At 36.6% G+C, this 27,908-nt stretch overlaps 1 protein-coding gene across 5 annotated transcripts in view; it reads right to left on the minus strand.

The window, feature by feature from the left end:
• The window catches only part of SPAG9 (sperm associated antigen 9), a 95,199-nt gene that overhangs the window by 36,810 nt on the left and 30,481 nt on the right, over positions 1-27,908 (minus strand). For 3 of the 5 annotated variants that reach the window (XM_084863388.1, XM_084863389.1, XM_084863392.1), the window contains 5 exons: positions 21,940-22,010; positions 14,728-14,822; positions 8,882-9,032; positions 1,846-2,047; positions 818-917 (listed from right to left, as the gene is read on the minus strand). In XM_084863388.1, coding sequence (XP_084719514.1) covers positions 818-917; positions 1,846-2,047; positions 8,882-9,032; positions 14,728-14,822; positions 21,940-22,010 — 619 coding nt within the window. Of the gene's footprint in view, positions 1-817; positions 918-1,845; positions 2,048-8,881; positions 9,033-13,873; positions 14,140-14,727; positions 14,823-21,939; positions 22,011-27,908 lie in introns of those variants that run through there. The other 2 variants (XM_084863391.1, XM_084863390.1) reach the window with 2 other exon arrangements.

The raw sequence follows: 27,908 nt of genomic DNA on the forward strand, positions 1-27,908 counted from the left end.
AGAACCCTGAAAGGCCCGGGAATGGAAGGAACCAGCAATCTTCGGAGAGGAGCATCCATGGGGGACATATAACAGAAATTGGGCTGAAAAATGCTACAAAAACAGCAAGAGGCCTAGGCCAATCCTCAGACTTCCCTCTTGCAACACAGCTCCCTGAATAATGGAAACCAAGTTTAAATGTTACAGGCAGGACTCCGGAGAATAAGTCATTTACTTCAGTCTGAGCAAAACAGCCACAAAGCAGACATTTCAAGGCCTCTCTACATGAAAGAACCAAAATAAATGGGTTATGACAGAGGCACTCAGAGCAAAAGAAGACAATGCAGGCAGCAGCAGGCACTTGAAAACAAAAAAATTGTTTTTCCAGAATAAATATATTTTTAAAATACTTATTGTTGAAAGTATTACAGATGTCCTCTCTCTTCTTTTCCCCCTGCCACTCCTATTTTAGCCCTGTTAGCCAGCACCTGCACCGAGCCCAAAATAAATATTGAAAACAAAAAACCTTTAGGGGGAAAAATATCAATGAAGGTTAAAAGGTAAGGTTGGAATAAATCATCCAGAAATCAGAACATTAATAGGAGAGAACAGAAAAATGAGGGTCAGTCCCAGATGTTCAGTGTCCACTAACAGGTGTTCCAGAAAGAAAGAGGAAGAGAAAACCGTAAGAAGAAATAGAAAATTTCTCAGAACCAGGAGATATGATTTTTAAAAATATACATATTTTATTGATTTTTTTACAGAGAGGAAGGGAGAGTGATAGAGAATTAGAAGCATTAATGACAGAGCATTAATGTAAATCTGACATTTACAGCACCTTGAGCCTTTATATCCACTAAGATCTTTGTCCATATCCAACTCAGGAGTGGATTCGATGATCGCTTGAACCTCTGACTTCTCTTCATTTTCTGCAGAGCCTTACGGAAGGACAAAATGACTTAATGAATATATTCCTTATATAAAAATCTTGTCGTTTCTATGGTTGTACATACATAATTTGATTATTAAAAAAAAACTTTTAAAGAATGTATTCTAGGAAACATGGGGTTAGACAATATGTCATATATTCAATTAAGAGTTAATATCAGAAACTAATAAATAATAGAAGGAAGTTTTCATCTGTATTTCTTGGGACACAGTGCAATGTCTCCCAGGCCAGAACTCAGACTAACAATTTGACCCTTCAGGCTCTCCAACCCTCCAGTTCCCAACATTTTTCTCTTCAGAACTTTAATCATCACTCTTTAAGTGTACGTATTATTGATTACTATGCATTATCTATCTATTTCAGCGTTGCCTCGTGGACCACCGGTTGATAACCGCTGTTCTATTTTATAAATGCAAAGCATCAACACAATGATGAATTTTCTCATACCCACATCATCTGGATTATTGAAAATGTTGCCAGTAAGTAATGAACTAGGATGGCTCAGTTGATTAGAGCATCGTGTCATACACGAAAAGGTCAGGGCACATACCCAGGTTGCGGATTTGATCCCTAGTCTGGGCGTGTGTGAGAAGAAACCCATTGATGTTTCTCATATCAATGTTTCTTCTCTTTCTCTTTCTTCTACTTTTCCCCTCTTAAAAAAAAAAAAAATGCCGAAACCGGTTTGGCTCAGTGGATAGAGCGTCGGTCTGCGGACTGAAAGGTCCCAAGTTCGATTCTGGTCAAGGGCATGTACCTTGGTTGCGGGCACATCCCCGGTAGGGGGTGTGCAGGAGGCAGCTGGTCGATGTTTCTCTCTCATCAACGTTTCTAGCTCTCTATCTTTCTCCCTTCCTCTCTGTAAAAAATCAATAAAATATATTTTTTTAAAAAAAAGAACAACTAGGGTCACATACCTGTTGATACATTTCTAGTTTCTTGGGCTACTTGAATTTCAATATGCTTGCTTATGTCTGCCTTATCTGGTGCATCTTTCACAAGTCCTTCAGCGTCTTCCTTTAAGGGCGTGTCAGTAGGAAGTACCGCCACATCTGAAGCTGCTGTTGATGCTGGAGTGGTAGCTTTAGATCCTCCTTGGCTAACATCAGAAAGTTCATCCTACAAACAAAAGTAATTGCCAAAAAAATTTTAAATAAGTAATTTAAACCATTGTTTAAGTAGGTTAAGAAATAAACTTCCTGGGAGAAATTCATTCTAATCATCTTTTTTAACGTACTAAATATTCCCGTTTAGCATATATGGAAATGTTTACTGCACCTACCTTTCTCCCCCACATTGTTGCTGGGGGAGAAAGTATTATATTTTTTAAAAATAAAATAAAATCTTTGTCTACTATTGTGGGAAAACAATAATAAAACTTAAAAAAAAAACAAAAAAAAACTCAGCCATTGAGCCACATTGGCTGGGCTCATCAAAGACTTTTTGATAATTCTATCAAAAAGCCATAGATTAAGACATGATTCACTTTACAGAGACCAGATTGCCTCTCCCTTAATGTTTGTTCATGTGATCTTTGATTTTAGATTCTCATCATCCTTAACCCTCTCAATTATTCATATAATGAAAAGCTAGATTGGCTCTCTCTATATAAAAATGAAAAGATTATGAACATTCATTTTTAAATGAAAAAAATGAAATGTAATCTGCAGAAAAATACATAGAAGATAAACTCACCATCTTCCAAAGACATTGTTAATATCATTTTGTGGAGGATACACCAATGACTAGGGAGAAAGGGTAACTTAGGGTTGAAGAAACTTACCATTTTACTTTAGATTCTTCAGTACTATTTAAAATTGTGAAACTGTTAATATAATTTTAAAAATCATTAAACCTGTTTTTATAAACTATTTGAACTCTGGTTACCTTAGCAGCATGTCTAGTATTTGGCATTGTGTCTGACTCAGTGGGTATTAGCAAATATTTTTAAATGCAAAAAGCAAGGTAATTTTTCTTCAACAGGAAATATATAAAGCTATTTTTCCCTATTCTAAAAGCTTGTTTAAACATTAAATGTCAATAAGTATGTAATAAAATTATGTTCCTATTATTTCAAAAGAAGCCACATTCAATATAGACGCTTTAAACTATCATATTTGAATATATTGTTTAGTTTTACCAATTTTCATTCTCAATAAGCAATAGCATCTTTATCAACATATACAACCCAATAAATTCTTGCAAAAAGGCAATACTTACTTATAGACACCCACTAAGAAAGAACTAATTCTATTTCCCCTTCTCTAAGCATGAGCTTAAAGGGAGAAAAAGTATATATCTTACAGTTTTATTTGTCAATTATACTTAAATAAAACTGAATGAATGAGTGAATGGGTGGGTGAGTGAGTGAGTGAGTGAATGAATAGGGAAAAGTACAAAAAAATTAAAAGGAGTAAATCTTCACCTTTTTTTCCTTTCAAAACCTAACAGTCATCTGTGTTTGGTTTCTAAAGTTACCAAATAAAGATATATATGAGGAAAGAAGTTAATATATAAGAATTGGTGTTATAGAAGAAATTTTTATAACAAGCAAAAGCAACATGAGATATTACAGCATATAATCCATTTTTCTTAAAATTGTTATTTCTATTTTACCCTACCTTAAACACTAATGCAAAACTCCAAAAGGAGGTAATGTGTAATATACAAACAAATGAAAAACCAAACGTAGGCATTTTTAAAAAGTGCCTATAAGTAACCACTTTCCAACCAACAAGCACACTTAGTGCCTAGATCTTGATTCCTAAATACCATTCTCCAATAGAAGGAACAAGGGCTCCTTGGAGAAGTGGTTCTTGTGGGGCTGGGACAGAGAAAATATAAGAGCTTAGAGCATCTTATGGTGGAGGTGCAAGGAAGGGGGGACTAACTGGAAAAAAAAAGGGGGGGGGGCATGTCAAAAAGGTACAGGAGTCAATCTGAAAGAGCTCCTGATGCCCAAAGTTGGAACAATTTAGGCAACAAAATAAATGACAGTATTAGCTAACCTACATAATAAAATAAATGCCCATGAGTACAAACAAGAAGGAAGGAACGAACAAAACAAGGAAGGGAGTGTGGGAGGGGGTAGGGAAGGAGCACAGGTCTCCCTTACAGAAGAATTTTGGTTAATAAATGTAGAGGATGGAGAAAATAGAAAAATTGTTGTTGGAACACCACAGTAATGATTGTAGATAAGAGCCACTAATGGATACTAAAATCAGTGGATGCAAAGTTTGACAAACAGGATATTTGCACAGTCCTCGAGTATAGCCACCATGAATATTAATTATAAAAGGAAAAATAGTAACTTTACAATGGAGAGATACAACACACCCCAGATGAAATAAGTGATCAAGGTTAACATCACCCCTAAGGCACAGTGCCTTTGCAGCATTCTTGCCAAAAATGTATAACCTCGATCTAATCATGAAAAAAAAAAAAAAGAAAGAAAGAAAGAAAGAAAGCCCAAATTGAGAGACATTCTGCAATATAATTAACCAGTGCCCTGCAAGCCTTAAGGGCATGAAAGACTGTGGAAATGTCACACAGTGGAAGAGACTGAGGAAACATTAATCCAATGTGGAAGACTGGAATAGGAAAAGGAAAGCCGTGGGAAAACCAACGAACTCCAAATGAAGTGTGTACTTTAGCTAGTGGTATTGTACCAATGTTAATTTCTTAGTGTTGATAACTGTACCATGGTCAGTAAATACGGGTGGGTGCTGGGTGGTGGACAGATGAGAACTCCAGACTATTTCTGCCATTTTGCTCTAAGTCTAAAATATTTCAAAACCTGGAAGCTTTAACTGTTTGACAATTTAAAATTACTGATGCATTTTATAAGAGGAATATTTAATTACAAAATATATAGGAATAAGGTTCAATTGCTATAGAGATTCAAGTTTGGGCAGACTAAAGAAACAGGAACAATTTAAGAACTTAACCTCAAGTGGAGGAGGATGGAAAATTCTTCCCAACAAGAATGCTGGCTCTGCTCAGACATTCCTGTTCTGCATGCCAAGCACATCCCCTGAAGAAGGCAGCGCCCACTGACGACTGGCTTTCCATACCAAACCCTGAGAGCCGAGCTCCTCACAACAGTCCCACTAAAGAACTTCACATCATGTGGTTTAAAAGAATTCTTTAAAATTTTCACAAGTAGGTACCAAATACAATTATTTTTTAGTTAAAATTGCTTTTCTCAGTTCTAAAAGTCACATTCTAGTCTGGCCAGTGTAACTCACTCAGTGTTTGAACACTAACCCCTGCACCAAAAAGTTACTGGTTAGATTTCTGGTCAGAGATAGTCTAGTCTAGTTTCCGTCATGCACAGGAACCAAGACTAGTGGGCACATGCAACACAGTCCACAGGTGAACTCTGAACTGACTCCCAGCCTTTCCCAAAGTGAGAGAAGAAGACATCTGGTTAATAACAGGGTTGGGTAAATAATATAATATGTCCTAATAGACATACTTGTCAAACTAGACTTTATATATATATATATATATATGTATGTATGTATGTATTTTCTGGAGTATAAGACGACTTTTGAAACGAAAAAAAGTCAACCGCAAATCGGGGGCAAAAGACCAAAACTGCACAAAAATTACCTGCAGATCTTGACGGCAAAGTAAGTCTTTTCTTTGAAGTGGGGGGTAGTCTTATACAGCGAATATAGGCCTAAACCTATGTTTTAACTGTAAAATTAGGGGGTCGTCTTATATGCTGGAAAATACAGTATGTATGTACATATACATATATAAATGTTTTTATTAATTATTAGAGAGAGAGGAAGGGAGAGGGAGAGAGATATAAACATCAATAAGAGAGAATCATCACCAACTGCTTCCTGCAAGCCCCTTACTGAGGACTGATCCCACAACTCAGGCATGTGCCCTGACCAGGAATCAAACCAGTGACCTCCTGGTTCAGGGGTTGACATTCAACCACTGAGCCACACCACTCCGGTCCTGGAAATCCCTATCTGTTGAGGCTTTATCTCATTTAGTGGCTCAGAGTACAGTGAGACAGGACTTTAATTTAAAAACTCTCTGAGGAATACTTGCCTTAGTATCTCTGGGAGGACACACAAAGCACATATGCTTAAGTCCATATTAATAATCTGTTAATCAGTTTATAACTTGCCAGTAAAGTTCTGTTATGGCTTGTCACTGGATTAAAACCAGAGAATTATAACAATCCTCTCTTAAGGTGCCATTTTGATAGTAATTAGAAAAATGCTACCATGTGACATACATTTTTTATGTACTAAAAGTATCCCTCCTACTTAATTTTGTTTTAGGAAAGGGACACAGCAAGTAGGCGATGGAGGGATGAGTGTTTGGAAAGATCTATTAATCCTACGCAGGCTAAAAAGCCGGTATGGCCATCGGAGTAAGAATGAGAGTTTCCTGCTGGCATCACTGTGGTCTGGTATCAAACAAGTGGGCTGATAATGAGCAGCTGCCTGATCAGATGCTAATAATATGAACAACAAGCAAAAGAAAAGGGGAAAGATGTGGTCAGTCAATGTTAAAAATAGTTTTCAGGGGAAGAAAAGCTATCAAATATTGATTGGCTGCTTAAGTGTTTTGAGCACATTTCAAAGGTCAATGGTATGATTCTATTGTAAATGCCTTCACCTTCTAGAACTGAGAAACAGGCCATTTGCATTATCCTACAAGTCTTTCTAGCAACTAAAAGAAATAATTCATTCAACAAATGTGCTCTAATTGGTCACTATGGGCCCGGCACTTTTCTAAGTGGTAGGAAGATAGCAATAAATAAAACTGCATGGATTTTATGTTCTTAGTGGAGAGAAACAAAGTCAATAACTAAATGCCAACTTTAAGTACTTAAGAGTATGATATGTAATTTGAAAGAAAAAAAAAGAGAGAAAGCAGGAAAAAGAGATAAGATGTAAATAACTCATATATGTTCGTTGTACGTGGCCTGTTTGCATTATGACAGAATAGATTTTATAATGTAACAATATTCTTTTATAACTAACATTCCATATATATATATATATATATATATATATATATATATAATATAGTCCACGTTATAAGATATAGATTATAGCTTTGATATTTTTAAAAACTAATTATTAGTATATCTCCACTCCTAGTGTACATTATTTGTATATTACACTATATAATATATACCATATATATATGTGTGTGTGTGTGTGTGTGTGTGTGTGTGTGTAACTTATTGATGACAAGTTCTTGGTCAAGAATATAACCTATACCAGGAATGCTCAGGGCCTACTCAAGAAGGAAAATAATCCTTTCCACTAATATTTACACAGTAAAGTAAGATTGTTTTAGAGTAATAAATTTGACAGTAAAATAGTAGACAAGCTTTCAGGCTAATTTAAATTGGCTAATTGAAATAAGCGAATATTCTAGAAAAATTAATTACGCTGGACAAAAAGCTGTTCCTAAAGTGTTAACTAAAATTTTTATTGATAAGTTCATCTCATGATAAAATCTCACCAACAGGAAATGAACCTAAAGCAGTCATATTATAGTGCAAAAAATTAAAATTTAAAGCTATCAAGACTACATTATAAAATTTTCAAAAGCCTCCTAATATTTAAATAAAAAAGGGGGAAAGTAGAAAAATATCCTGTAAGGAAAAATATCCTGTAAGTAAATTACATCTAGAAAATTTGTACTTTAGAAAATTAATTGTAATGCTAACAGCAAGACACCCATGAAAAACACACATGGTGTCAAAACAAGCCAGAGGAAAATCATTTGGGCAAAAAATGAAAAACCATCCCAAGTCAAATTTATAGAAAATATTCCTTTATTAACTTTTGGTTATATTTTCAGAAAACAACTCTGAGACCATATGGATTCTGGCAACAGAGAAGAACTGACCGGACTACTCCAATCATGAAGAGAAGCAGTTCAGAGATGGAAGACGCTGATGACGCCTTGCCATACTAGCAGTCAGCAGCTGTGTATCACTGCAGGTTGCCCAGGACCAAACCAGAGATGGTCGGACCTGCATTACCACCAATTGCCCACCATCCAGAACTGAAATATCATTGCTGACATATACACATAAGGAACTGTTTGACATTGAAATTGGGTCTCAAAAGAACTGTTGGCCCAGAAAGAAACTTACTACAGACTGATTCATATGACTTTTAGCATAACCATTATTGCTTGTCTCATTTTTTATTCTTATATTTCCAGTAGGACATGATCTCACTCATCTAGGGGAAATGGTGAACAATACAGACTGATGAACAAGAACAGACCCAGAGTTAAGGAGCCATGGGTCAGACTGTTGGACTTCAAAGGGAGGGTGGGGATAAAAGAGAAAGATCAACCAAAGGACTTGTGTGCATACATATGAGCCTAACCAATGGTCAAGAACAATAGGGGGGTGGGGGCATGAGTGAGGAGGGATGGGGGATTGAAATGGGGAGTTGACGACAAATATGTGATATCTTAATTAAAAAAAAAAGTTTTTTTTTTTAAAAGTTTTTAAAAAATATAACCTATAATAAATTAACACCAGGCTTTTTAAGTGAAACACAATGTACTTTCGGATATTTCTTTATGAAGGGTTTTGAGGAAGGAGCCGGTTTTAAAAAGTGAAACCACAAGGATTTCAGGTGGCAATGAATTTCAATTCTAAAAAAAACAAAATAAAGTTCACTAGTCCCCCCACCCTAAATTCATATAATGTAGCCTAAATCAAATAGAAATGTTGGTCATTAGTATCATTAACAACTTGAAAAAGAATAATAAAAACTAAAACTCTTTGGGGGAAGAGCTCATTTCAAAAAAGAAAAAAGAAAAGAAAAGACATTAGTTTTACAACTAAAATGTATAAACTATTTAATTTTTTTATGTTTTGCTTGTCTAGTACTTCAATTTTTACTCTCATAGAATATAAACTGAAGTTTTCATCAGAACAAAGCTTACCTTCAGGCTGGTATGAGAACGTGGCTGACTTAATTCCTGGAATTTCCATTGCTCCGATCCAGGGGTCTCTCCACCTTTCTGGGTGTCAGGTGTAAGCAACCCGTCTCCCGCAGGTAGAGGGAAAAGCCCTAGTGATATAGGGCGTTCTTTTCTATATGGAGAGGGGAGAAAAAATTAAGCATTCATTCATTTTTAAAAATTCCTTATTCATCGTGACTATAAGTATTACTTCTGAGCAATTATTTCTTTAGAATCATTACTTTTAAATAGTCTGCCTACCTGAACAAGCAAACTTACTGAGAAATAATATAGGTCCACAGAAGTTTAAATTAGCCCGAAGAAATCAATTAAGAAAAGCAGTAAGAAATGGTTCGGGAAATTTTATAAAGTACTGATGAGTTCCTGGCCCGGAAAGCAGCTTTCACAGAGAGAGCAGCTCATGCTCAGGTTCGCCCGAGAGAAACTTGTAACGTCCTCCTTTGGAAGAGATCCCAACCTCTGCTTCTAGACTTCCCAAGTCCTCACACTAACCCCAAGATGTTTACCCAACCTTCTTCAGGGTGTCCCTTTCCTGCCCAAAGGAAAATCAACATAGGATCTAAAGGAGGGCTACTGATTAAACAGTAAGAAGAGCTCAAGAGTTTTATCCCATAAAGCGAGAACAGAACGAATGTATGAGTTTCTTTCAATCACAGTACATATGAAAAAAACCATTGTCAGTTTTTCCAAACAAGGAGGCCAAAAAATTCTATGAAAGACTGTAGAGTTTCCATTGCTTTGTGGGAAATTTCAATGAACAAGGGTTACAATTTCAATAATAAAAGAATTGCAACAAGAAACCTGTCCTTTGCTGATGCATAGAAGATATGAAATCAAAGGGATTTGGAAAGAACCTTACCACAAGGCTATCCTAGGTCACTAACTCAAAAGTGTGGAAACTGGCAAGAAACGAGACACTAAAAGTTTGGAGCTCTCCCTCTACTACTGAGACTGAATATAACTTAGGATAGAAACACTGAGGTTATAAATAAAAGTGGCAAAATATTTGGTTTTGCTAAATAAGTATTTTATTCTGTAAATACATTTTTATACAACTTAAGCCACTTTTGAAATGTGCCCTCACTTAACACAAAGGGTTTTGTTAATGACAATCAGAAAAAGAGTTATAAAACTGTCAGGAAACTTTAAGAAAGTTTAAAATTTTTTAAGAAAGATTAAGTAAAGCAAAGGGGTCCAGAGACTGCATTTTTAAAATATAAATATATATTTTATTGATTTTTTATAGAGAGGAAGGGAGAGAAATAGAGATCATTGATCAGCTGCCTCCTGCACACCCTCTTACGGGGGATGTACCTGAAACTAAGGTACATGCCCTTGACAGGAATCGAACCTGGGACCCTTCAGTTCGCAGGCTGATGCTCTGCCACTGAACCAAACCGGTTAGGGTCAGATACTGCATTTTATTAAGGTTGTATGCACAAGAAAATAAATTAGAACTTTATCAGTTAGAGTTAATTATTCATCACTTCTTCACACAAGGGCTACTTTTCCTATTTAATTTGGGAGGAAAATTCAAATGCAGGTAGTACACAATGAAGTACTAGATAATAATTAATGCCAAACCCAAGTTTGTGACAATGAGCCACCAAATTAACCAAATGACAAAAATTAAAGTAACTCGCCGAAACCGGTTTGGCTCAGGTTCGATTCCGGCCAAGGGCATGTATGTTGGTTGCGGGCACATCCCCAATAGGGAGTGTGCAAGAGGCAGCTGGTCGATGTTTCTCTCTCATCGGACGTTTCTAGCTCTCTATCTTTCTCCCTTCCTTTCTGTAAAAAATCAATAAAATATGTATTTTTTAAAAATTAAAGTAACTCGTCTACTATTCTGTTTATACCAGTTATTCCCAAATGCTGGTTCAGCAATAAAGTTTTCATAATTTCACTGCAAAAATAGGCATTATTTATATCCTTAATGGATAACATAGTACATCCTTTACACATATCCATTTCCATATATCATAGAATTGGTTCTTTTTTGAGAATGACCTTTTAATACATCTCTGCTTTGATTTTAAAATGCTCTTTCATCAAATGATAATGACAGTAATTGGAAAGTGATTTTTTTTTTTAATGTCCATATTTGGCAAAACAAAAAGTTGTTGGCTTGATGTTTATCCCTCAACATCAAGTTGAGGGATAACTTAAAGTTTTAACAGCTACTAGATGATTTCTTCTTCTTCTTCTTTTTTTTTTTTTAAACATATCTTAATGACATAAACAAAAACCTGACTGGGAATTTAATAGGTGGAATTTAATAGAAAGCTCTCTAACCCAAAATGCAAAGAAAACCAGGAAGATATTACAGACATCTTATAAACCCATCAAACTACTAAAAGAAATCAAAATTATCTTCTATATGAATGACAGCATACTCATTTTCACACACATCAAATGCTACTGAAAAGGTATAAAACTACTGGGGGACGGAGTCTGCTGTGCATACAAATGTTACTTTTCTACTCCTGTTAATTATAACTATTCACACCTCTTTATCTTGATTTTATTAATCATTCAGATACTCTTCTATAGGGAGGGAACTTTCTTCAGAGATCGGTAGCTATCTGTCACTATCTGTCAAAAGGGTCAATGATGCTCTGGGTTACATTGTGCCAACTCTTGAAAAATAATCTTACTACATACATCTTCCCTCCTCCTTTTACTGATACTTTACGTCAGAGTTAGGGGGAGGGAGAAGGCATGTAATTAATTATGCAAGCCAGTTGGAATCCTACTTTAGAGAAGAATCCCCAAAAGGTGAACATTAGTTCTGTACTACATTGGTATGCATGTTTAGTACTCTACGTATTAAATGCTTCAGTAAAATTCACAGAAGAAACTATAGAATGGAACACAGGTGGGAAAGTATCAAAGAGGCAGATTTAAACCTAAGATGTCTCAATGCCATTACTGTCTAAAAACAAAGTTATCATCAACTATCATAAATCCTTGTTACATTCTTTTTAAACTGACTTAGATCAATATATCCATTTTTAGTTGTTTATTGAAATGTTACCCTACATGAATAAATCACAAATATCCATTTATATTAACATTCAAAATAAATAATCATTAATAAAATCTACTATATATATAAAGGGCAGTAAAAAAAAAGATTACATTTGTTCAGTACCATGTGGCAAGCACTGAAATGGATGATTTATTTACGTTATCGATTAATCCTCACAAAGAAATAGGGATTATATTCCCAGTTTCCAGATCAGGGAAAGTGATGCTCAGAACCTTTAGACACTAGTCTTTGGCAGAGATAGGATTCAGAGTTAGACCTGTTTGACTCCAAGGCCCATGTACTTTTCTTGAACTAACTGCTTCTTGACCATTTAGTCTTCATATTGAAGACTGATATTTTTGTTCAGATTAATAGCAGCTTTTGTGTCAAGGAACTTTTCAATTTAATCATGCTATTTGATCATCAAGATGGCTGCAGCTAAAAAAGTTCTGCTAGTAAGGGGGAACATATAAGTATAAATATTATTTACTTGTTTATTATATCTTGCAACTTATGAAGTATAAAATAATTATTTCACCTGATTTTTAAAACCACCCTAATGGGGTAAAAACCTCCAAGGAGGAAACTCTGGAACAAAGAAATTAAGCAATTTGCCAAAGGTCTACCAGCTAACAACACATGACAGAACATGTGTATCCAACTCCAAAGCCTCTTACCCTCCGAACAGCACAGCACTGACTGCTCAGACAGAATGGAAACCAGAGACAGCCTTTAAAATCAATCTCATTTTAATATTCTAATATTCTTGAGTTGAGGTATATTTAAGTTCCTAAAAGCCTATATATACATACACACACATCAAATCTTTTATATACTAAAGCATACACAAGTAATGAGATTGCTTCTGATTTTTATAAAATCAGGAAAGGAAATAAATGACCAACCATAAAATTCAAATTCTGGGTCTTAAACTAATGTTGAATATGAATTGACCTGTGAATTTAAAAAAAAACACATAGAAATAATTTACTACTTTAATTCTTCTTTATTTAAATCTACAATTAGCAGTTAAATGTTTAAACATTTAAATAACAAAAGCTATGCACTATGAACCTTCATTTAAAACCATAGGCAAAGTAGAAAGCTGAATAAGTCAGATAGTTTTAGTTTGATGAGTTAGAAACAAAAGAAATCAAAACCTTACACTTCTAAAACGTAGAAGATGGTTCTTATAAGGTGCAAGTAGAGTGAACAGCAGAAAAGCAAGAGATTAATGACCACCCCCACAAGCAGGCATGAATATTTGTCACCCAAGTCTACAAAGAAAGGGCAACATCTGACTAAACAATAGTGAATAGGCTTTGTAAAGCTTTCACAACTTTGATGTGTAGATAATGGAGGAAAATGCATTTCTTGCCCTAGAAGCTTTATATCCTTTCATTTTAATATACAATTTAGAAGGAAAATTAAATTGTCAGTTCTCACTAGCTGCTATCAAAATTTACAAAAATAATGACTGAACCTCTATCAGTTAAAGGAAAAATTGAAACAAAATAAACAACTACGGCCTGTGTCTAATACACTGCAAGTCCCAGCATGAAAGCTATTTGCCCCTAAATGCTCAGGTGCTAAACCAGAGGTTGTATGAACTTGGACCAGAACTCGACTTCTTATCTCCCCTGGCTCTTTCAACACTGCTTAAAGCAAAACCACATTGACCTTGCACTTGCAGGTTAAGTACAATATGAAAACCTTTTTCCTCTAAGTCCAACGTTTCCAAACACAAAGCAGCATCCTTCAGTGATGGCCTCCCAATGAACACAAATAAAAATAGAAATTCTCGCTTCAGGCCATTTTCCATTGTTTCAATCTGCAGCAGAAATGGTTACAAAGCAGACCCATGAAGCAAAAAAACGGAGAAAAACCAACCCAACAGGGGCTGCTAAGAGAGACTGGAGTACCTGAGTATCCTTGGTAGGTTCTGCGTCAGAGCTGGCACGCCGGTAGAAATAGAAAAGTGCACAAGCAGCAAAACAGAGAGCGATACTAAGATAGCAGAATTAATGACCACCGCCCCGCCAACAAAGCCAAACACAAACAGCAGCATGCATCCAGGACTCATGGCGCTGCGCTGGCATGGTGAAACGCCCGGACCAGGAGGCCTACACGGGGGCCAGAGGAGTATCTCTGTAGTGAGGATCTGTCATTCAGCTGCTGCCACGAAAACAATGCCATCAGCAGCAGCTTTCCACTCCATCCTGCAGCAGCTCCGGAGCGATGACGTCACCGTCCTCCCCGCAAACCCGGAGAGCGGCTGCTCCCGGCGTCTCCGCAGCTCTCCTGGGCGACCGGCCGCCGATTAACGACTCCTCTCCGCCAGTCCTGGCCCAGCTCATTGGCCACAATGCTTGGCGATCTCCATAATTTATTCACACTCCCACATCAAACAGAAGTCGCACTAGCTAACCCTTTCAAACGTGCCTCTCTCTAACAAAAAGGACCTTAATCCCGGAGGATTGGAAATTTTTCAGGGTCCCCACAAATCAGAAAAATTTAAACCTTCTGTAATATACATTATTAGAAAGCAATCAAAATATCTCGACATGCTGCTTATATGGAATGGCTCACAATTTACCTCTGAAATCATGAAAGCTGTTTCTGTTTTTCGATGCTATTCTTTCCTATAGCATTCCAACCACGGTAGAGAGCTTTTGAAACAGCCTAACTATTGTTCCAGGATTAAAGAACAGGGAGAAACAGTCACAGACAGGTTATTTCGCTTTTTTCTCAAGGCAAAACGTATAACACAGCTTACCTAATTCTACTATGAACTGCAGATTCTAGTTGTTCACTCCCTGAGAGCTGATGGAGTTTTGTCCTTTCTAAGTGTTCCATATAATTATGGATCATCTGTTTTGAAGAAAAAAAATGCACAAAAATTTAAAATACCTGGAATAAAACAAAAAGAACACTTTTTTATACATTCCTTATTTATCAGATATCCATAATTCCCTATAAAAGAATATTCGGATGAAAAATTGGGGAGGGGGGCTCATGAAGGAGGTGGAAGAGGGAGGCGGGGAATAAATGGGAGGAAAGAGACTTCACTTTGGCGATGGGCGCACGACGCAGTATGCAGATGTCTGTGCACTTGAAGCCTGTAGGGTGCGGTTAACCAATGTCACCTCTATAAAAATTTTTGAATGGCAAAGGAATATGCAAATTTAAGGTTACTGGCATAAAAGTAGCCAACATATTGCTTAGCAAAAAGCTATTTTTTAAACTGTGGTGTTATTAAATGACATAATTTTGATATAAATAGCAGAAATTAGGATATAGACACTGGGGAGAAGATGATATAAGAGGTAAAATAAATAATAGAGGGCATCTGAGAAGTCCATTCAGCAAAATGGGAAACAACAAAGAAATTAACATAACACTTGAGAAGAAATTGACAAGGAGAAAATGTTAGATGTCCTCAGAAGAGCTTTTTGCTGTGAAAGTTTTTTGTTTAACAAAATCATACCCTTATGTGGTGATTCTCTTTTACACAGGACTCAGAGTATGGATCACTCCATTGAATTAGGTAATTAAATTAAATGCCAATGTTTTTATTTTTTATTTCTACATATTTAGTTGAAAGAATGCTAGTATATTTTCTCCTTTGATTGCTAATTTACTGGTATAATTATCTATAACAGCAGCACATTAAAACAAAAAATCAGAGCACTGATTTTGTGTCTTGGATACATAGGCTGAATATGGAAGTGAAAGCTTCAAGAATATCAAGTATATAAGCTAACAAGAAATGCTATAGTCCTATTTAATTCTTGATAATCTATAGTTCCATCTTTAAGAAATCTAAATTGGAATATGTAAAATGCAACAATTTCAATAAAAAAAATCAAAAAGGCTATTGTAGATACTATCATGACATAAATAAGAAAAATTATTTTTTAAAATAACAAAAGGTATGTCATCAATTTAAAGAAATGTAAATATTAAGAGTAGAGCATTAAAAAAATTGCTATCTTTCTTGGGAATATTCCCCGAATTCTTAAAACTGTAGCATAAAATATCTTTGGAAATCTCTAAACTTTAGTGGTATGAAAGTGGTTTTCAGCCGAAACCGGTTTGGCTCAATGGATAGAGCGTCGGCTTGGGGACTGAAGGGTCCCGGGTTCGATTCCGGTCAAGGGCATGTACCTTGGTTGCGGGCATATCCCCAGTAGGGGGTGTGCAAGAGGCAGCTGATCGATGACTCTCTCTCATCGATGTTTCTAACTCTCTCTCTCCCTTTCTCTCTGTACAAAATCAATAAAATATATTTAAAAAAAAAAAAAAAGAAAGTGGTTTTCAACCTTAGTAATTTAAGTATTCATTGTAATGTATTATAAAGAAAACTATTGAAAAAAAAGTTTTAACAAAATTTGTTTTTTAATTTTAAAACCTGCTTTTTGTTGTAAAAATTTTACTTTGTGTTCATGTACCTTCATTATATATAAATCAATTTGAAAACAGTAAACTCTGATGCATGAATTAAGATGAGTAATTCTATTGAATCAAACATAAAATAATTAATCAAGTTTTCCCCACCAACACTAACCCAAACAAAAAATCAGTCAGGCAAAGAAAATTAATATAAAATTGCATGACTATGGCATGTGAAAGTATTTTTCAACTTTTAAATTTATATATTTATTTAAATTCAGATTTTCTCTTTACCACCACGTAAAGAACAGTTTTACAAAAATACAGTTTTTGTCTTTGTGTCAGCAAGCCAGAAATAATAAGCTGTTTTCTTCTTGTATCTGAAAGAACTTTAAGAAAAAAAATTTAAGTGAGACTAATATAACAAAGTGATGTTTGAAACAAATAGATAACAATTTACATCTTCAAATGATTTTTAAAAGCCTAAGTTGAATTCTTTTATAACTGGATAGTAATCACATAAAATTGATTAGTTCAAATGGAAGAATCTAAGTTTCATTAAGCAATTCAGATGCATTGCTAGCTATGATCAACTATGTTCTAACTGCCATTAGCTGGTTGGCTTTGGGGCCAGAATTCAGGTCCCTCTGACTCAGTCAACTGAGCAGGTAAGCATCATAGGACTCACGCTGTGTCTGGCCTTTTAGTCTACTCTGTAAGCGGGCAATACGCTCATTGTCCTTTTTTCCTCACACCCACAACAACCCCAACCCTTAAGCACTTCCTGACGTCTGAAACAAAATATGCACTAATTCTATAAATGCAGAAGAGTAGAAAAAACAAATTATATAATAAAAAATAAATTTTAATTATAGGGCTTTACAATGTAGCTCTGGTCTTTAAAAATCATGGTGGGAGGGCTAGATCAGTGGTGCTAGATAGAAGAGGTAAGAGGAAAATGGGATATGCGTAGGCAAGCTACTGCTGGGTCCACCAGCCCCATTCCTCCTGATCTCAGGTATGCTCATTTCAATTCCAAAACCCAAAACTAGTCATGAAGAAAGAATCCAAACACACTGTCTGGAAAATTTCAATCCTCCCACCTGGAAAAATCTTCACAGCAGAGGTGAACTATCAGCTTTAAACTAAAATGGAAAAGCAAGGCAACAGTGAGGTTCTGGAAACAGTAGCATGGATCTCTTTCGTCATGTTGACCTTGAATCTTTCCATATGCAGCCTAAGAATTATATATCTATATCTGCAGAGTCACTCTTCTTAAAGTTGTTGAGGTATCATAAAGCAAAGAGTCACAGAAAAATTTCTAGTGCATTTAACATCCATACATTCCACAACCTAAAAATTACTAAAAATTCAGGCAATGGATTCAGACAGCCTAGGTTCAAATCCAGTCACATCCCAGCATGGGGTTTGGGACAAATCATATTCTCTTTCTAAACTTCAACGTGTAAATGGGTTTGGTCAGAGGATAAAATAAGAATGCATTTAAACACTCCCTGATATGCCGAAACCGGTTTGGCTCAGTGGATAGAGCGTCGGTCTGCGGACTGAAAGGTCCCAGGTTTGATTCCGGTCAAGGGCATGTACATTGGTTGCGGGCACATCCCCGGTAGGGGGTGTGCAAAAGGCAGCTGGTCGATGTTTCTAGCTTTCTATCCCTCTCCCTTTCACTCTGTGAAAAATCAATAAAATATATTTTTTAAAATAATAAATAAATAAACAAATAAACAAACAAACACTCCCTGATGTAAGACCAGGGTTCAAGTTTTTGGTGAATAATACTAAGAGTACTAGGTGTACCGGTTAATAATGTGGATTTTATAATCAAAGAAAACATGATGATTTCAAGAGAAACATCAAAAGTGCTTTATTCAAAGTTAATGTCCATTGCTAGCTACACTTTCCCCCCATCTTTCAGGTATTCTTGTTTTGAGGCAAACCATTCAGAGACCCAATTTTCCACTTCTTCATATTTTTGAAGTGCTGCTCAGAAAGTGTGTATGGCATTGATCGGACCAAGTGGTAATCTGAAGGAGCAAGGTCTGGTGAATTCAGTGCGTGGGTTAGTACTTCCCAGGCAAGATCTTTTAACATGTCTTTAACTGGTTTTGAAGTGTGTGATGGTGCGTCATCATGAAGCAAAATTACTTTGCCATGTCTTTTGGTTCATTCTGGTTGTTTCACGATCAAAGCGTTGTTCAAATTGATTATTTGTTGTCGGTAGCGATCAGTATTAACGATTTCACCTGGTTTTAGAAGCTCATAATACACCACACTTTCCTGATTCCACCAAATGCAGAACACTGTCTTCTTCCTGAAGCAATTTGGCCTTGCAGTCGTTGTTGATGGTTGACCTGGATCAACCCATGATTTTGTGCGTTTGGAATTCTCAAAATAAATCATTTTTTATCGCCAGTCACAATTTGATGCAAAAAAGACTTTCTTTTGTGCAGTTGAAGCAACATTTTACTGATTGACTTAGTATTAGTTTTCCATTTGTCTTTCGATTAGTTGATGTGGCATCCATTTTCTTTCAAAATCTTTCCCATTGCTTGTAAACGATCAAAAATTATTTGCTGAGCAATATTTAATCTTTCTGCAAGTTGTTTTTGAGTTTGACATGCATCTTCATCCAACAATGCTTGTAATTGTTGGTCTTCAAACTTTTTCGGTTGACCTGGATGTTCTTTTTCTTTCACATCAAAATTATCACTTTTAAAGTGTTTAAACCAGTTTTCACAAGTATCCTGAGATAAAGCATGTTCACCATAAGCTTCCCAAAATATACGATAACTTTTTCTTCAAAATAAAGTAATGAATTAAAACTTCCCACAAATGCTCTTTTTGGGGCATGAAATCTGACATTTTCAAGCGTAAAAATATGTATGATGTTAACACCTTCATAAAATTTGACAAATGAAGTTTTGAAGCTTGCTGTCGATACAACAAAATAGCATAAATCAAAAATCACATATATATCAACAGATGTGTAACTTCATCTATTGAAAAAAATCCACATTATTACCGGTACAGCTGGTATGTACACATGTGGTCAAGTGCCTCACAATTACCTGATGTTTATATTTCCTACACTGCCCTCTTCATTAAGCATGTGTTCTTTTAAACAAATTCATTAATGTGTACAAAATTTTGGATTTAACTAGAGAACAAGTTATTCACTCACCAAAAAAGCCATACATTTCCCCTAAGCAGCAAAAAAGTGATACTTAAACATTTTTGTGCCTGTTTTGAAAGCTTACCTCAGTTGGTAATAATCATGAAAAAAGGAGGCTAAGTCCTTTCTCTAAAGGTTTCCAGAATGGAAAAGGACACCTGGTTCGATAATATTGGGTAGCTATTTATAATTTTTAATTGGATATTTCTCCTTCAGATGTATCAACACAGAAAAATGGGGACTAGAGTGGAACAAGTCCACATTTCAAAGCAGCTACCTCTGTGTTACATAAAGCTTCCTAGAGGCAGAGTAGAATAAAGAGAGCTACTACAGGGTTTCCCCGAAAATAAGACATCCTCCGAAAATAAGACCTAGCGCATGGACAGATAAGACATCCCCTGAAAATAAGACCTAGCGCAACTTTGGAAGAAAAAATTAATATAAGACTATCTTATTTTCGGGGAAACAGGGTAGTATCAAGGCAGAGGACAGAAGCTTGTGCCAGAGGGAGGGCCAGGGAAAAGAGTTGTCCTGCTTCATGAGAAATCAGCCTTGCTTACTGCCCAGGCCCAGCTCTCTGAATTGGTATTTAAGATTTCTCCTAGACCTTTTTTCTTCCTGGACTGTCCTTCCCTGAAGGAACAGGACAGAAAAATTATTATAGCTTTTTTTTTTTTTTTTTTTTAGCTTTTTATTTCAAGGTGTCAGGTTTTTCTATAGCAACATCACTTTTATTAAATAAATATGTGAGAAAAAATATGAAATTTCACTTTTCAGTGATTTTTCAAGAATGCATGTATTTTAAGCATGCTTCAATTTAACACATCTAATTTAATAATCATCCATTATTACAAAGGTTAGAACTTCAATGAAAAATACCAAAAGGATTATTCATCACTATCAATTACGTCTGGTACATAAACATATCCCTGCTTATAATTATGGCATTGATAAGCACTATGTACAGGCGTTGTTCAGTCACTGAAATGAATGATGTAAAAAGCACCAACAGCCCTAGCCGGTTTGGCTCAGTGATAGAGTGCCAGCCCATGGACTGAGGGGCCCCAGGTTCAATTCAGGTCAAGGGCACATACCTCATGTGTAGGTTCCATCCAGGCCCTAGATGGGGCATGTGGGAAGCAACCAATCCATGTGTGTCTCTCACATCGATGTTTCTCTCTCTCTGTCTCTCCCCTTCCCTTCCACTCTCTCTAAAAATCAATGAAAAAATATTGTCAGGTCATGTTTAACAACATAAAATTTAAAAAGAACCAACAATAGGCCTTTACCAATCATTTATTTAACAGTCTTGATATCCATCAAGTGCCACCTCATGAAAATGTAGACATTTTTTTCAAACTGGGAAGCTGTTCTTGTCTTCCAGGAGCTCTAAGGTTCCAGCCTCCTGTGGCCAGTCTTTTCCCTCTGCCACTGAATTCCAATTCCGTGACACTTCATGCTTTGTGTGTGGCTATATAAGCTAAGGTAGTAATAATCCAACCTTATGTGCCAGGAAGAAATTCAAACTCCAAAGTACATGAAACTGAGTGCAGTGGATTTTATCTTCCTAAACAACAATCTATAGTCTCCACCAGAGGCAGGATTAGAGATTACACAAACTGGTGAAAGAAAAATAGAAGCGGAAGACTGGAACCATCTGTATCATGGGAGAGGTTGGATCAGAAAGGGAAAAAGAGAAATTCTTATTTTTTCCTTAAACAAATATGAAAATTCTATTTGTTTAGATATGTGACCTTCAGAATGATCATGATACACCAGAAATGATTTTCACATTAAGGAGATACAAACAAAAGCAACAAATAAAAGGCTGGCAATCATAAAAAGGTTATTAAAAAAAACAACCTCAAGTACATTTCCTAATTTGCTTTGGAGAGATTATGTGCTGGGGTTGTTACTTTAAAATACTACAAGTTATTAAAATTGTAACTTTAAATATATAAGTGCTATATTTCATGCAGAGTTATTTCCATTTAATGCATTTTAATTTGTGTTTGTTATTTGTTATAAGTTTAATGCAAATAAGTCCTTTGTACTGGATTATAACTGTAAAGACTCCTATACATAATTTACCAATCCATCATTTCTCAACTGTTAACAGAATAAATTAAATCAATTCTCTCATATTAGTAGCGTGTATACTTTTGTTATGCACACAGAAGCTTTTACTTGGTCAGCCAAAGTAAATGAAAAGGTAATTTCAAACTTAAAAAAACGAAAAGTCAACATTTGGTAATTAGGTAAATGTTACATGAAATTTAATGTGTTCTTAAAGTAAATCTCCAAGAAATATACTAATTGATTTTCAAAGAAAAATTCAGACCTAATTTCTAAGGTTATTTTTTTATCCCAATATTAGCATATAAGAAAAACCCAGAAACCCACCTCAGTGTGTCTTTGATGTAATGCATTATATTCCTTCTTCAGTTCTGCTTCTCTTTCTTCAAGTCTGCTAACTGAAATTAAGATACATACACTTAATCAAAACAAAATAGAAGAAATTTACTTGAAAATTCCATCTGAAAATCTTCGTATGGGTTATCTATAACCTTAGCAACTTTAGGGCTCAGTGTTCCATATGAAATTCTTCACAAAGCTAATAACCTCATTTTATCATCCCTAACAAATAAAACTTTCAGAGTGGGATAAATTGGGTTTTAAAAAATTAAACACCAGATTGCTTTTCCTAATATCCATGTTTATCAGGTCATCCCCCTAAATAGGTTTTCAACAACACTTTACAAATCCCTCAAAAAAGTTGTAACCTGGGATCAGGGCCCAAATTGTTAATTTCTAACATTTTTCAAGCTCTTTTCCCTACTGAGCCATATGTGAAAAAGTAATTATTTGTAAGTACTTTTTCTCCTTCAGGTCTTAATTTCCGGGACTTATCTTCTTTTATTTAGCTCCCTCTGCTGATGGAGTTTGTGAGTGGCACTGATTTGTAGTAGTATTCAGAGTACAACTTTTTGATATACATACATACATATGTACAAATGTACATTTTTTACTAGAAAAAGGGTCTTTTTAAAAAGTTTTAGAATATTGGGACAGGATTTAACAGGAAAGAGTGGCAATAGAAAGGACTGATTCTGATAGGAGGTGGAGTTCAAGCAGGACCACAAAGAAACTACAGCACTAAAGACAGATGGTGATGAGAGAATGGGCACTGTCACCACAGACACAGGAACATGAAATCACGCTGGTGGTAAGACAGAGGGGAGACTGGCCAGCCTGGTGGAGCCCATACTGACTAAGAAGCAGGGAGAAACAAAACTGGGGCTAGTGGAGCTTTTAAAGATAGATACTCAGCCCTAGCTGGTTTGGTCAGTAGACAGAACGTCGGCCTGGGGACTGAAGAGTTTAGGATTCGACTCTAGTCAAGGGCACATGCTGGGTTGTGGGCTAGATCCTAAGAAGGGGGCGTGCAGCAGGCAGCCGATCAATGATTCTCTCTCATCACTGATGTTTCTAACTCTCTCTCCCCCTTCCTCTCTGAAAGCAAAAAAAAAAAAAAGTATTTAAAAAAAAATACGATACTCATGTAAGTCTGTTTGAAGGCCTAATATTAATTGGACATGCTCTCTTGGTGTAAGGGTCAGCCACCTGCAAACAGGCAAGACTGGAAGCAGCAGCCTGTGAGCGCATCAGAAGGCTGTAGAATTAACTGCTATGAACCATCACAGCACACACATTTTCATATGCCTAATGCTAACACATCAGAGACCAAACAACACATAGCGTGTGCTGTCACTAAACTTGTGTTGGTTTGTGTAGCTTTACTTGCCACCTTTGTTTGAATATTTTGAAAATATGTCACTAATTTGGAAAAGTGTAGTTCTAACTTTTGTTTCTAACGAAGCCTCTACGTTGGCTCATTAAATTCACACCTGAGAATAAACACACTATAGTTCCCATGGTGCACACTTTATTGTGCCAGGCAAGAGCTGTGAGCAATAAAAAGCAAGCTTGTAATGCAGATGTGCTGTGATAGCACAATATGTACTGAAACCATTATTTTTAGTGCAACTTCTCTGCTTTTTATTTAAAAACAGGAAATCCAACAAATTGAAATATTCAGTAACAATTTCAAAATTAAACATTTTCTACTAACTGTCAATTAAATTGATCTGAAAGCTTAATCCGAAAACTACTGGGGAAATCTATCTATTTTTAATTGAGCATATTTAAGATTTTCTTGGTATTATGCAGAAACCAACAAACAAAAAAGTAACCCTGAAGGCTGAGGCTAAAATAAAACCACAACTATCACCTAAAACCCTCAATTTCAAATTTGTGTCCTACAGTAAACCTTAATTGTTCTTGTCAGTTAACTTCGTATCAAAATAAATTTGTCATCACTAACAGCTAACATTAGTACTCATTATATTATGTACCATGCACTGTTCTATGTATTTTATATAAACTAACTTATTTGAGCCTGACATTAACCTTATGATGAAAGTATTATTACATTCGTTTTAGAAATGAGGTAACTGAAGCAAATAGGAGTTAAGTAACTTGCCTAAAGTCACACAGCTAATAAGTGGAAAAACTCAATTTCCTAATGGAGGAGTCTGGGTCCAGACTATGTTTTTATTTACCAGGCTATATACTGCCTCTCAAGAAATACTCTTTTTCATCTGTTTTATATACTGGAGTATACCTTAAATTTTTACTTGTGAAACAACAAACATGTGTATAGAGTACTTATGAAAAGAACCAGTTACTAGTACTTCAACTCAAACGTATCAAAATGCCAAGTAAAATACGGGCCCAACTTTATTCATAGTGGAAATGCATTTTAAAACCAAGTGCAACACTATTACATACCCATAAGAATAGTTCAAAGGAAAAACACATACATCAGATAGGGTGTGGGGCAATTGGAATGTGAATATACTGCTGGTGTGAGCAAAAAATTGATACACCCAATTTGAAAACTGGCAAGATTTCAAAAAGTTAAATATATGCAAGCCTCTGGCAAAACAAGTTCATTTGCTAAGAAATGCATACATGTGTCCACCAAAGGACATTTAAAACAATGCTCAAAGTAGTACTATTTGTAATAATCCAAACCTGTATTATTCAATAGCAGAATGGATAAATATTCAAGTACCAGAATACACAACAAAGATGAATAAATTATTGCTAAACACAACATCATGAACTAATCTCACAAACAGGACATTAAGGGAAAGAAACAAGCAAACAAAATGTAAATCTAAAACGAATGTATTAGAAGTCAGGATACTGGTTACCTTTGGGGAGGAGTCAGTGACCTGAATGTACTGTGTGCACAATCCCACTCCACCCCAGTCCAAACACAGTGTGTTCCCATTCGCACTTTCCTGGGCTTGAAAACTCATTCTTTATGTCCTCCGGCAACTGCTATAAGTTCAACATATAGCACAGGATTTAATCAGACTACTTAGAACTATTACAAACAACGTGTACGGATTCATTATTAAAATGTATAGGGAAATGAGGGAAAATGTTACTAGATTAGAGATTTAAAATAAGAAAAAAAAGATAAGCATCATGGGAGGATAAATTGATACTCGTTTGAGGGTTATGTTTGTGATATGTTAAAATAATCAATGTATATATCCTTTGACACAATACTACCATTCTTATTTATCCTACAGAAACACACCAATGCCCAAAGATAGGAAAAGGGTGTTCTTATATAGTAACTCCCAAATTGGAACTAGCCCTAAATTTTGTCAATAGTTGGTTGGTGAAGTGAATTATGATAGTCATACAATGGACCACAATACATTGAGTTTGCTACTTCCAAATTATATTACCTCAGGTATATTAACCTCTCTGGGCCTCAGTTATTTATAACTGACAAATAATGGCAGCATATCAGAGATGATGTTAGGATTAAGTGAGTTATTACTTGTGAGGAGTATAAAATAGTGCCTGAACACAGGAATGCTAAAAGGAAATGTATTATATCTATATGTACTGACATGGGATAGTGCCTAGAACTCAATGGAAGAGTGCAGAATATTGCTGTATCTGAAAATACAAAATACAAAACCATTTACAATGTGATGCCACTAACATGTCAACAAAGCCAAAACTGAACTAATTGTCTCTCCCAAACCTGTACTTTCCCATAATCTTCTTATTCAGGCAAAATCTTCAGCTATACTTTAGCTCCTCTCTTTCTCCCACATAACATATCCAGTCTATGAGCAAATTGTGTTTTACCTTCAAAATAAACCTAAAGTCTAACCACTCTTTTCCACCCCCATCACATCCATCTCTTGCCTGAATTATTCCACTTATATCCTGAGCAGTGTCTCTGCTATAGTCTTTGCTCCTTTATATTCTCAAAATAGTAACTGGGTAAAGTCAGATAGTGATTGCACAAAACCTTGTCACATTAAAAAAAAAACAAAAAAAACTATATATATAGAGAGAGAGATCGATCAATTGATCGATCTATAGGCACCATTCCTGGCCTAGCCCAGTAAAACCATCCACACATAATCCTTCCTCCATTTCCTTTGCCCTTTCTTCCAACGTTGCTGTAAGCTGAAAAGAACCTGTGCCTCCAAAAGAACCACTCATCCACGGGAAACATCCATTCTAACCGTCTGAATAAAAAATAACATATAACATTTGAGTCATTATATATGTTTTTGTAGTTTGTGTCTGTTATTCTAGATGACTTTCTGACGATAATTTTTCTCTCCAATCTAACACCTCCAGCAAGTACCTTGTCAAAAAACTGTCTATGTTGTTACATATCTCATGTGTTTTGTTTTTTTGATCTGTACTGTGGCTCTAAATACTAGTATTTAGTCTTTTAAACTGTGATTTACCCATCTAGATCAATTGTGATCTTGTATTTCTGACAATATTTGCATTACTCAGCACAACGACGTTGTCAAAGGACTCCATTTTTTCAAGGCCTAACTCACATGAGATGCTATCCTATCTAATAAAAGTAATATGCAAATTAACCACCACTCTGCTATACCCACACGCCACACCCACTAGCCAATCAGGAGCGAGTATACAAACTAACCCAACCAAGATGGCTGCAGCCACAGAGCGAGCAGGAGGCTTGGGTTTCCCCGGCAATGGAGGAAGCCAAGCTTTCCGCACACTCTGGCCAGCCCAGGCCTCCACTCAAGGCTAGAAAGTTTCAATTATAGATGATAAATAAATTCCAACAAAAATGGCTACAGACACAGAGCTGGAGAGAGCAGGAGGCTTGAGTTGCCCCCCAGCGATGGAGGAAGCCAAGCTTTCTGCACACCCTGGCCTGCACTGGCTGCTCAAGGCTACAAAGTTTCAATTATAGAAGATAAGTAAATCCAGATACCAGGGCCTCTGCTTGGGACTCCAGGGAGTGTGGCCAACCTGCAAACCACCACAGGCCCCTTGCCCAGGCTGCCCCATGCCCCAAGGGAACCTCCACCTGATCCGGTACACCCTTCAGGGCAATCCAACTGGCCCACACCTGCGCAGCAGACCTCTATCCTATCCTAGCTAATAAAAGATTAATATGCAAATTGACCTCCACTCCAACATACAAGATGGTTTCCCCCATGTGGTCAAAGATGGCTGCCCCCATGTGGACACAAGATGGCCGCCACAAGATGGCCAACAGGGGAGAGCAGTTGGGAGGGACCAGGCCTGCAAAGGAGGGCAGTTGGGAGGGACCAGGCCTGCATGGGAGCACAGTTGGGAGCAATTAAGGCTGCAGGGGAGGGCAGTTAGGGGTGATGAGGCTGGCAGAAGAGGGAAGTTGGGGGCAACTGGGCCTGCAGGGAAGGGCAGTTGTAGGGGGATCCAGGCCTGCAGGGGAGAGCAGTTGTGGGGGACCAGGCCTACCCAGGAGTGCAGTTAGGGACAAGCAGGCTGGCAGGGGAGCAGTTAGGCATCAATCTGGCTGGCAGGTGAGAGCCACTAGGGGGTGATCAGGCTGGCAGACAGAAGTGGTTAAGGGCATGCCAAAACCGGTTTGGCTCAGTGGATAGAGCATCGGTCTGCAGACTGAAGGGTCCCAGGTTCGATTCCTGTCGGGGGTATGTACAATACATTGGTTGTGGGCACATCCCCAGTGGGGGGGTGTGCAGGAGGCAGCTGGTCAATGTTTCTCTCTCATCGATGTTTCTAGCTCTCTATCCCCCTCTCCCTTCCTCTCTGTAAAAAATCAATAAAACATATTAAAAAAAAAAAAAAAAAAAAAAAAAAAGAAGTGGTTAGGGGCAATCAGGAAGGCAGGCAGGCGAGCAGTTGGGAGCCAGCAATCCTAGATTGTGAGAGGGATGTCCAATTGCCCATGTAGGCCCAATCCCAGTAGAACCGGACTGGAGAGTGTACAGACT

Source organism: Pipistrellus hanaki (assembly GCF_964339955.1).
Source record: "Pipistrellus hanaki genome assembly, chromosome: 16".
NCBI lineage: Eukaryota > Metazoa > Chordata > Mammalia > Chiroptera > Vespertilionidae > Pipistrellus > Pipistrellus hanaki.